The 12,566-nt window shown below is 40.8% G+C and overlaps 1 protein-coding gene across 10 annotated transcripts in view; it reads right to left on the bottom strand.

The window, feature by feature from the left end:
* LOC144195011 (multiple C2 and transmembrane domain-containing protein 1-like) overlaps positions 1-12,566 on the bottom strand; it is a 100,738-nt gene that overhangs the window by 12,877 nt on the left and 75,295 nt on the right. For 6 of the 10 annotated variants that reach the window (XM_077714328.1, XM_077714320.1, XM_077714323.1 and 3 more), the window contains one exon: positions 7,741-7,842. The exons of the other annotated variants lie outside the window; for them this stretch is intronic. In XM_077714328.1, the coding sequence (XP_077570454.1) occupies positions 7,741-7,842 (102 nt within the window). The remainder of the gene's footprint in view (positions 1-7,740; positions 7,843-12,566) is intronic. 10 annotated transcript variants of the gene reach the window in all.

Genomic DNA, 12,566 nt, shown 5'->3' with positions numbered 1-12,566 from the left:
ATGCAAAGGAGAGAGAACGGGCAAAGGCATCTTAGTGGAAACAATACACGTTAAATAGCGTCAAAGGCTTGTGCCAGGGAGCCAAATCGCCGGATATCCTGCTCCAATTGACTGTGCTCATTCCAGCCAGTAATAGAGATATAAAGTCGGCAGAACAAATCAAAATGCTTTCCGCCGCACAAAGGCTCACACAGGCAATTTGAATATGTTTATAGAACAGCAGTATGAAAAAGAAAGCCAAATGGAAACATCAATCTTTCAGGTCCTCTGTTTCTCACCTCCCTCCCTCCTTCTTGGCGCTGCCAAGAGCAGGCTGAGTCCAATTGTGCCACTGTCTTGGCAAGCTATGATGATGTCAATGGCCGTGACATCGTTATCACTGATCGCATTGGTCGCTATCGAGAGGAGCAGACTTGACAGTCCAAAAACCTCTCAAGAGTTTAGGAAGTCGTGTAGCAGTCAACTCGTTCACTGCCGTTGACAGTAATAGATGTCAAAACCATTGTGTTTTGGTCCGTTTTGGCTGAGACTCCCAGTCAAAATGGATTGGGCTGGATTGGTCTATTGCCGCCATTGGCAGCCAATGATTTGCAGATACTACCTCTTTGGGAAATTGTTGGTGTTTTACCTTAACTTCAGTGTTGTTAGTGACAATTTTACAAAGATTACTATGTAGTGAATTTAAAAACTTCATTTTTACAGCAAATCTCCATCTATAACCATCAATGGGAGAAAATTAGTAAATGACCTTCCCATCTTGGACAAACCTGTGAATTCTGCACACAGTGATGCTAAACATGTAGATAAGTTTGGTGTGCGTTCTCCAGAGTCTAACATGGAGAATGACACGTGGTTTGCTTGGTACCATCAGAATATGGTAAAACAAGGTAGGATCATCAATGGGAGAAAATTAGTTAATGACCCTCCCATCTTGAAACAAACCTATGCATTCTGCACACAGTGATGCTAAACATGAATATAAGTTTGGTGTGTGTTCTCCAGTCTAACATGGAGAATGACACGTGGTTTGCTTGGTAACATCAGAATATGGTAAAACAATGTAGGATCATGAATGGGAGTTAATCTATAGATTAAGTCAGTTTACTCAAAGCAATTAAAACAACACTTGTCAGTGCTAAATGTTACTAAATTAGATACATGTTAATTAAATCATCACGTATACACCTAAGGATTTTGCGACGCATACGATGATGTATGACATACTAGATAGCCATACTGCGCCAACAATAAACTGCAATAATGGTAGAACAATTTGATATTTACAAGAACACAAGAAACAAGAGGTGTACTCAAAGAGAGAAACATGAATACGAACAGCCCTACTAGTTTTATTTGAAGATGGAGGTCATCATAAAGGGTTTGGATACATACTTCTGATAATGTGAAAATTACGTAACTGAGACATTTAGAAAGTCAACACTGTATGCACAGAAAAACCTCAGGACAAAATATATACGACTAGTAGTCCCAAAGGAAAGGGATTGTTTTTCTTTGCAAATAATTGATGACTCTCTTTTTGTTTCAAACTCTGGTGAATCACTTCCTCTGATTCCATCTGCTTTTCATTGCCCCACTCAAACAAATCTCAGAGCACCCAATCTGTTGTGGCCCATCAATACCGGGCCGGATCAGGCCCTTATTACCTTCGAGGGACACTGCAGAGCGCGTGTGGGGGCCAGGGGATAGATGTGAGAGAGCTGGTGGGGGTGCCTAGGATAAGCCAAAGGTCAGCCGAGTATAAAACACTGCCACATGCCCCTCGGACTGCGGTCTGACTCCTATTTCCTGTCTTCAAACGAGACTCAGTGAGGCGGGAGGTAATAATAACATAGAGTCATAGAGATCCGTGTTTTCCCAGCTTCCCCACTTACTGCGCACATATGGAGCCAGGCAACCTGTTCCTATAATGGAACCCAATACCCACACACAGTGACGCACCCCACAGCTATTAGATAAGCTTGATTTGCACACCTGGTCTTGCTGAGTAACTTCATAAACATTATTACGTATACCCTAACACAAAAACAACAAGGGCCTCCTCCTCCTGGACTGTCACTCCACTACATGAATTGATCCACACTGTTTTGATATCAACAATGTGAGACCATTCCAGAACAGGATGAAAACCAGAATATTTACAGGTGTCTCAGTCTGTTTGTCTCAACTACCTGTTTTACATTTCTAGAGACAAATGTGCTTAAAAAAAAAAATCCGACTTGGCCAAAAGTGCAGCAAGGCTTAACGGGAAAGACAAATCCAAGCACCTGAGCGAGCGCGCTGCCTGAATCATTCCGACAGATAGCATAATAAGGCTGCCTAACAAGTGTGCCATTGTGCATTTTAATGGACTGCAACTGCAGTTTCATGTGCAATGTGTTGTGACGATATCTTATAGTAACTACCGCTTCGGTCCGGGAGCTACAGATTTGTGACTGCAGTCAAATAAATGAACATTCCATCCAAGTTATTTTGTATATTGGAAGTTAAGACGTGCCCAAGTAGGGTATGAAATCCTAACTGTCAAGAGTACTGTTGTGAGTTTTAAGCTTTTTTCATACTTTCAATTGATTCTAATTTAGATTGATATTAATATGGAATGAAGTCAATATAATTATAAAGCAAATTGCAGGAACAAACAAGGCCATGAATGACAGATAGTCGTCCAATACATTGATTAATCAAATAATGGCAGCTAATTTGCTAAATTATTTTCAATTAGGGGTTGTTGTTGTTTTTTTGTTTGTTTCTTTTTTCTGATTGTACACACAGATGATAAAATTATCACCTTCAAATGCCACCACTGTCAATATCAGCCAATGATTTTCTTTTGTCTTTGTAATTAATGTAGGCAGGGTCGCTATTTTTTGGTCATATTTGTACACTAGACGTGGAATGAATACCTTTCTCAGCATCACTCACCAAACATGCAAATATAGAAGAAAAAGTATTTTTCCTGGGTAGAAATCATGTCTGCTCTCACTAAAAAATCAACAATGATGCCTTGAGTTGCCCTCTGGGAACTACATATTAGCATTATGTCACATTTCATTTGACATTTCAATTTTTACAGTAGAGGAAATAGAAACAAAGGCAATCAGGTGCAATTTTAACACAGCAGTCACGTTGCTTCACTCTAATGCTGTTTCAATGAGATATATGGTGTAGTAATATATTTATTGATTACAAGTTAAACAGCTCTTTGAATAGTTGTGTGCTTCCTCCTATATACATAAACAGGACTGACATTTGAGTCTTTTAAATGGTGTTGTCCTCAAAGCCCATTTTAGTTTGGTTTTCTGATTTAACTCTACGAAGAGCAAAATATTGATCTCATTTTGCGTGTGTGATGACGGAAAATATGACGCATATGACAGAAATACATGTATTTCCTTTGATTAATATTTAGTGGAGCGTTTTATCCCAGTGCAATGTAGTTAGACTGACTTAGCTGTTTCTGTCTACTGTACCATTTCACTTTAACAAGCGCTGTCTTATATCCTCATTGATGATAGAATCTCCCGCCGTGAACCATTTCCACTCGCTTCGACGCAGGGTAGCTCTTATAGCCATTAGTCTCAGAATCCATGTCACACTTTATAACACATGATAGAAACCTTGGACACAAATCTTCCAGTAAAAGAATGCTAGGTAATATTCCTATTCCTTTAACTGATGAGAGTTAGTGGGTGTCTAAGCAGTTGGTGATGCTCACAGGAATTAATGTAAGTTATTGTCTCACTTAACGAATGGATACCAATAAATCAATAGAAGAGATGATGATTTAATCAAAATGCAAAAGTGTTACCATACTTTGCCAATTGCTGGTGTATACAGGACCAGAGCTATGCAAACCCATGCAGCAAGGTTTATTCCAAAACAGACAAAGTCAAACTCCAGCAAGGACTTCCTGTTGGAGGTGAACCAGGCACAAGGTCTACACAGGTAATTAGTCTCTTCACCCCCTTACTGCCCACAGCATGGTTAAATATACACAGGCGTACTATACATGAGCTAAGGGAGTCCCAGAAAGAAGTGGGGAACTTATTCAGAATTTGACCTCTTGTAAAGGCAAAGTGATTTAGGGTTGCACCCACACATACAGTACATTGGGATTTTTAGGCAGGCAAGGCAAATGTATTTGTGGAACACAATTCAACACAATATGCTTGCTTTAGATCACATGGAAGTGAAAAAATGCATAAAAAATGATACATAAAATCAAAACATTAAATAATCAAGACAGCTAAAAACCAAAACAAATGAAATTGTAAAAAGCAAAAAATTAAAATAAAATAAAAAGATTACGCAAGGTCAAACTATAACCATATTTGCAGTTACGAATGGATGCCTGTGGAAAATAATAACATTTTAGCCCTGATTTATAGGCATTAAATAATTGAACAAAGAAATTCAGATGACTTCTTCCATAGTTAGGGAGCATAGTAATTGAATTCTTCCTCACCCTACTTGGTTATTCTTCTTCAAACACAAAGCACAGCGGTTCCTGACATCCTTAAGGCTCTAGATGCTTTGTAGGGTTCAAACTAATCAAGCATATATATTTGGGTCTGTGTTTTGTAGAACAATTTCATAACCAGTCTAGTGAAATTATCCAGTTTCTTTGCTGTTTGTATTGGTGCTGCTTTCTGACTGAATTTTTTTGTAGTGTTAATAAAACATTGCAATAGTCTAATCTTTAGATTCGTTACACTTCTCTGGGATTGTAAAACTTTCTGACCATCCCTAAGGCTTTTAAAATATGCATCATTTTTGAATTTCTATTTGAAATTCTTAGATTAGTGGAATTTCATACAGATTTTTCATATCCTTTGACCAACTAGCACTCTTGGCCACATGCGACAAATGGAGAGTCACTCAACATGCAAACTACCAGGAAAATATACAATTTGCATTGGGAGGAAAAAGTTACTGCATATATTTGTGTGACACCATTGTGCACAGAATTGTGTGTATTAGCCCGGTGAGTCCTTTTCATTAACCTTCACCACTGCAACCACTCTATAACTTCCAAGGTCAGTACTGCTATGAAATAGTCCCCATAACCTTTAGCGCTTTATTCCCCACTTTCAGGAACCCAAAGTGCATCCACTTTGGCCGATTTTTTTTCCCACTCTGCCTCACCTCTGGTCCCATGCTACTACGTCTCCTTTGCCTGTCCTTCCCTGCAAGCACCCAGGCTGAGTGTGATGGATGGGACGACATTATACATGTCCTCTGTTGGCCTGCTTTTGCTATTTTGCAACATCTTTTTGTGCCTATCCATAGTTGTGAAGCCATCTTTAAATCTCTGACATGACTTTAATATATTTTGTTGTAATATTAAATCACGGTGGTAAGTGGTTGGCACAGTGCCTTACAGTTCTGGGCTCAAGGATTCATTAACCAAAGGGGTTCCGACCTTCCTGTGTTGAGTTTGCATGCTTAGTGGATTTTTCCAGGTATTCTGAGTTCGTCCAACTTCCCAAAAAGCATGCATTCTAGTCTGGTTGTACACTTTGAATTGTCCTTGGGTGTGAGTGTGAATAGTGGTTTGTCTCAGTGTGCCCTACAATTGGTGGGCAACCAATTCAAGGTGTGCCCGCCTAAGTTCTAGCACCTCCGCGACCCTTGTGAGGATACGTAGTATGGAGAATGGATGAAATAATCTTAAATCAAGATAACTGAATTTTGGTTTAGAAAAAGTGTTCTTGTACTTTTTTAGATTCTTGCCACTGTGTCATTTCAGTATTATTACTGAGGTTATTATTGTATCGCAGTATGACAATTGAAATTATTATAAAGAACTCACTGTCAAATAGTTTCATTACCTGATGTTAGTTTAAAAAGTTTAAATATATAATTTTCTTTTGTTAAATTAAATCCCACTTTGTTTGTAGTCGACCACAAAAAAAGGTTCAAAATTTGCCGTATTGTTTAAGTTAAAAAAAAAGAAAGAAAAGGCGGAGCAAAGAGACCGAGAGTGCACTGGTGTGAAGTGAAGGGCTCACGTCTTCAAAAAAGTAAATAAAATATGCATCTTCTGTGCTCATTATAGATTTATGACTCTTGTTAAAAGAAAAGGTGGCGGGTGCCTGCGAACACGTCTGACTTTCAAATCCAGACAACACTGCTGTCAAGTGTTGTGCTCCACATTCTGTCCAATGAGAGACAGCGCAAAAGGAGCACGCACGAGCGTCAACATTCTTTTCGGTGATATTGCGCTGCTCAAGTTACTTTGGGTGCATGAGAGCGCATGGGAACTCCTCACCTACAGTGCAGCAAGTGCCTTTCCGAGTGCTTTGATGTATAGTTCATCAGTGGAAAAGTGCAGTTGCTTCAGCTGCTTTTGTATGTGATTGAGAACAATAACAGTTAGGAAGTATATATTGCTGCATAGGACATAATGATCTTGGGAGTTTTATATGCAACGTGGAATATTTTTCTTTCTCGGGAAACTTTTAAGAACTCACAAGCTTACTTAAATCATCAATTGGGGTACAAAGGGAAGTGAATCCCGTGAAAGTTTAGCGAGTAAGTTCTTAATTTTGGCCACCTGTTCCCACTTTTTTTAAAAGACGTTTTTCTCAGCACCACAATTTTTGTACTGCTGAATTCTGACATTATTACAAACAAACAAACAGAAACATTTGTCATGAGACAGAAAAGTTCAGTGCACTGATGCCCAATCAAATCTGATGTTACCACAGTGAAATGAATAGGTTAAGAAATAGTTTATGGTTTTTGGGTAGCAGTGGAACATAAATGTCACCTTCGTTGGCTCCAAATGTTTATGAAATATGACCTACAACTGACTGGTGACCAGGTTAGATAGTAGTCTGCCTTTTGCCTGAAGTTAGCTGGGGTAGTCTCCAGCACCTGGCCACACTTACAATGATAAGCGGTGTTGGAAAATCAATGAAAATTTTTGGAATGTAAGAGTAAACTGGAGTACCCAGAGAAAACCCACAAGCCATGAACCCTCAATCTTAGAACTGTGAGACGAATGGGCCAGCCAGAGTGAAAAGGACCATTTAAATTCACAGCAGAAGTATGACAAGAGCCACATGATTGGATGTCTATCATCTCCAGTGCCACGGAAAGAGTTAATATAATGTTACAAGGTGGACCACTAGACTGCCGCATTGGTTTGACTGTTCATTTGCTTCAGCTCATTACAGAATGCTATTTAGAGCTTAATAAAGTTTTACTTTCACCACCCTATCCATATGCCACAATATTATCACCTCAGCCTACAGTGGGAAGCAAGATAAAGGTTGTCGGTACTTGTGTGATAATCAATAAGTGGCGTGGCGTCTCCCCTTTAAAGATAGAAATTACGTCTGTTAGTTTGAGTTACTCTCAAATCACCCTTAAATACCACATAGCCTATGGTCCCACAGCCAGAGCATACTTACCACACTGTCACACTTCAATCTACAGCTGTCATCTTGCAATACTACAGGGAAGTCACATAAAGAGACTAGGCAGACCTTCATGCTAGAAGCCCCGTTATTATCATTCTGGAAGCCAACTGCGGAGCCCCCAAGCTAGCACTAGGTTAAGTACAGAACGTGCAAACGGGAAAAGCTACAGAAACCCCGACAAGACAAGAAGACAGGTTTAAAAGATGTGATGGGTGACATACGTAGACAGTGAAACACCATTAGAAAAATCAGTAACGGACTGGGGGGAAAAAAACCCACACGCATGCCCACTTACCACCAATCCTAGCATCCACTCAAAATGCCACGAAGCCACCATATCCTCAAAGATATGATTTTTTTCACAGCTGTCATCCACGGCCTCTGGTTTAGGGTCCTTCTAAATAGATTAAAGTCAGTTCGGGCTTTAATATTGAACGAGTAAAGGTAGAAAGCTAGGAAACCAAAAGGAATAGCAACAGCAAGGAGTGTCAAACTCAGTTTAGTGGCGAACCACAATCAACTATTATTCCATTTTCAAATATACAGGTCGTCCCAAAAATTTTTTTCACTCTGACGGACCGGCACTCGGTGGCTCATGGACCGGTACAGGTCCACAGACCGGTGTTTGTGGACCCCTGAGCTAGAAGATTAAAAAATGTCACGAAAAAGACAAAACAATTAAAGTGTCTCAAGAGAATGTAGCTGATGAGAGATGAACCTCAGGTGACAAAAGGGAGAAAACAAAAAAACAAATCAACAATGCTGAATAGTTTGAATAGAAAGACAATGCTCATGAGACCATGCTCACAGGCACCTTTTTCACCTTCAGAAAACAGGGGGAATAGAAAGGATAGAAAATGGAGCGGAAAGTCAATAACGTATTTTACAGCGCAACGCTTTTCATCCTTCACAAGCAACGAGAAAAAAGGCATGCAGACTCCCATTACGACAACGGCGACCCCCTTGATACCAGAGGATAACCCAGCCGCACTGCATAATAGAATTCCTGGAACATTTCAGTCACACATTTCTTTTTTTTTATATACGGATGATATAATTCCCAGCGCTCTCTTTAGTGCAATTACATTATGCCGTGTTGCTATCTGACTCGTCGCATGGCGTGCCAAGGAGTGAGGAGGTGCGCAGTCAGTACAAATGATTATTCAGCTTCACTCAATACAGTTTTTTAAAGTTACACTACAACTTCAGGAGTACTTTACTGAATTTGATAGACAGTTCTTTTCTAAACTACAAACCAAAGTTGTTTTCATTGTAACATAAACCTCAAAAAGTGCAACAAAAAAAAACTGTTTCAATCCCATTTCGCTGATGGCTATAAAGCCTTGCTACTAGAGTTGCTACTGGGTGATCATACCACAAAAAAGTCCCACTAATAATTTCAGATGAGAAATTATTAATCAGGCGGCTGATTGTGTAGCACTTCGGCCTCACACTTCTGGGGTCCTAGGTTCAAATCGAGGTCTGTTCACCTGTGTGGAGTTTGCATGTTCACCCCGGGCCTGCCTGGGTTTCCTCCCACATTCCAAAAACATGTATGGAAGGGTGATTGGACACCCTAAATTGCTCCTAAGTATGGGTGTGAGTGTGCATGGTTGTCGGACTCCTTGTTCCCAGCGATCGGCTGGCCACCAATTCAGGGTGTCCCCTGCCTCTGGCCCGGAGTCAGCTGGGATAGGCTCCACTACCCTCCGTGACCCTAATGAGGATGAAGCGGTTCAGATAATGAGATGAGATATTAATTCTTGGGCGGCCCGACGGAGGAGTAGTTAGCGCGTCGGCCTCACCGCGGGAGACCTGGGGTTAAATACTGGTTGGTCCACCTGTGTGGAGTTTGCATGTTCTCCTCGGGCCTGTTTGGGTTTTTTCCAGGTACTCCGGTTTCCGCCCATATTCCAAAGACATGCATGTTGGGCTGATTGGACACTCTAAAATTAGCTATAGGTATGAGTGTGAGCATGAATGGTTGTTTGTCTCCTTGTGCCCTGTGATTGGCCATCGATTCAGGGCGTCCCCCGCCTCTGGCCTGAAGTCAACTAAGATAGGCCCGAGCATGCCCCCGTGATCCTAGTGAGGATAAAGCGGTTCAGAAAATGAGATAAGATGAATGTTGTTAATTCTTCGTGTGCCAGTGACAATGATTAACTTACAATCGTGTGTCTTGTTTCATCTTTCATCTGAGAATTTGACTGAGTACTAGATGTACAAAGCATTTGAACTGAGAGGTCTGCAAGCAAAGACATCCCAAATGAATGGCATGTCTATCGTTGTCAATGAGTTAGTATCAGTCTTGCACATCAGGAGGTCAAGGACAAAAGGATGCTGCATTTGGTATTTGTGTGTGTGTGGTGGTGGTGGGTGTTACATTGTATGGTTGTGACACGGCTAGATAGACACGCACAAAGAGACGAGGAGAGCAGTAAGCCCATGAGCAGGACATGATTGCAGTGTGTATCTTATCTGTGTCAAGTCCTCCTGAGGCTAGTGGAGCCTAGCTGAGCGGAGCACAGGCGCTTCAGTGACCAGTCGACCGTGTGAGGGTAATCTCCTCTCGCTCTTTCACTCTGTTTCTCTCGCTTTCCCTAGCCCTCCCCCATCATCGGGAAGACAACTGTTTCATTGCACAGGCGTAGACTTAGCCCTTGAGCACATTATCACGAATGCCTATACCCATGTTAAAGCAACAGGTGACAGAGCCTGAAGGTAGAAAAATCTTAGTGCTCTGTAGGTCCTGCAGACAAATGTGTAGCAACAAGCTAGGGTCGATTGAATTCTATTGGATCATAGTGAAAAGTTATACAATTATACAGTGATACCTTGAAATACAAAGCTCCTAACACGAGAAATTTGAGATACGAGGAAAATTCTGAGCGAATTTTTGCCCTGTGATTCGAGACAAATTTGAGATACGAGCATATGAGACGGCTGCGATCGCCTGGCCACCCATTCTGGGTGTCCCTCGCCTTTGGCCTGGAGTCAGCAGGGATAGGCTCCAGCATCTTTATTTGTATTGGTTTGCGTAACCCAAATATTTTGTATGTAGAAGAATTTGCAAATAGTGGTACCACTGTACATATATATATCTGACTTTTAACAAGGGAGAACATGTCTCCACGAGGGAAGCTCTAACAGATAAGGATTGTCCTTAGTGACTTGTTCTATTGACAAACAACTATAACAACATATGTCAAGTAATATTGTAAATGTTTCCATTACTCATAGCGACCGTGGGAAGAGCTATAGACTTTTCCATTGTGTATGGTGTCATATACCTATCCTTCTTTTGGAATAAAATAATCAAACCTCCAGGAATAATGCAAATAGGGACTCAATGTTAAAACCAAATGTTAGCATTAAACCTATATGGCACCACCTCCACACGATCTGTACATATCTGTACATGGCATATAAAAAGTCCACACATCCCTGACTAGATGGCAGGGATTCTGATATATTCAGTAGACATCCAATGCAGTTGAGCTGGGAGGGTGTCGCCAAACAAAGGTAATGGATTTCTATCACCATCATTGGCAGACAGCGAGTATTTATTGAATGTCAACACACAAAAATATTTCAGTTCAATTGATACTGGTTTGAATAGGGGTGTTTAGACTTTTTTATATCCACTGGACTAGTCATATGGCCTGTAGCAATTGCATGTGCTCCATCAATTAGCTCAATAAATATACTGACAAGTATCAATGTTGACGCACTAGAATATCACTCAACATGCGTTGCTTGCAAGTTAGTCAAATTTATTCGGAGAGTCAAATCAAGAAAAAAAAAAACACGGGCTGGAAGGGGTCTTGTACACAATCAAAAACAGGTGCTCCAGTTTTTGGCCACGTAATACCCCATTTAGCCTTTGGAGCAAAGGTTATCCATCTAATAGCTGCCTTGTGGCGCATATGACTGGAGTAAACATCTGGGATGAATTGTGCATATTTGCAACATGTGCTGAGTTCAATTAAAATGAAACTTTGGCACGTTTGTCTATTCCTTCCTTTCACTTTTTTCTCTGCTTCACTGTAAAATGGGACCTCCTTGACATGTTTTCTTAAGGCCGTCAAACACTCAGAAGCTGTACCCAATAGAAAAAAAAAGGACTGCTTTTGAATCTTAAGGACCAATTTGTCAGGTGTTGAATTTGTTCAGCACTTAACCAGGTGGTAGAGACAGAGAAGGGGACTATTTGTCAGGATGAAGGCAAAAAGATGCAAGAGACTCATCAATCGCTCGACGGCCCAAGTGTGGGGAGATATGTAGGCGAAGAAATAGGAAAATACCCCCTTTTAAACTTCCCTACAGCTCAAATGAAATGCTAACAGTTGAAGGGAGCAATAGATCAAAATGTATGAAGCCAGAGTTGGTAAATTGTAGCCTTTGTGGCTGCTTCGCTATCCGTCGTCACAGCCCCCCGCGAGAGCTTGGCCTAAGGAATAATCAGTTTGGCACCAAAATCACATTTTGCTGGGCCGAGCCGGAGAGGCTTCTATCGCTGCTGAACCTGATTTCAATATGAAAGTTATTTGAAAATGTATAATCTTTTACTTTTCATGTGCTTGTATTTGTATTTTCCCCCCAAGGAGCCAGTAGGGAATATAGTGATGGTACACATACATAAAGAAAGACAGATTGAAGGTTGCTTGGCTGCATTTCTTCAATCAGTGTCCACTAACTTTTCAGCCTTGGAACTTCACAAGCATGGAAAGGATGTAATGCTCACGTATCCTGGTCAGTCAACTGTCGTGCTGGCTGACTGATTGCCTGGCTTATTGCTGGGACAATGATTTGACCATCTGCACCTGGGTGCAATTTTTTTTTAACCCTTTTGCAGCTAACTACAAATAACCCAAATATTTGAGCATATTGAAAACCTTTAGATGAGCAAATCACTCCATACAAACTCCCACTTTAATCCCTACTCAAATGTATATTACTGCAACATGCCATTGAGGCATAGGTGTCAAGTTCAAAGCCCAGGGGCACTGGCTCACAAGGTAATTTTGTGTGGCCTATGAAATCATGTGTTTCCAAATTATGTTTCTCAAGAAAATGGGATTAAGTAATATTTCTATAGTCCTTGATGAGAACTGCAGAAAT

The sequence above is a fragment of the Stigmatopora nigra genome, chromosome 4 (assembly GCF_051989575.1).
Source record: "Stigmatopora nigra isolate UIUO_SnigA chromosome 4, RoL_Snig_1.1, whole genome shotgun sequence".
Taxonomy (NCBI): domain Eukaryota; kingdom Metazoa; phylum Chordata; class Actinopteri; order Syngnathiformes; family Syngnathidae; genus Stigmatopora; species Stigmatopora nigra.
Note: the sequence above shows the minus strand (reverse complement) of the source record. Positions and strands in the feature narration are given on the sequence as shown.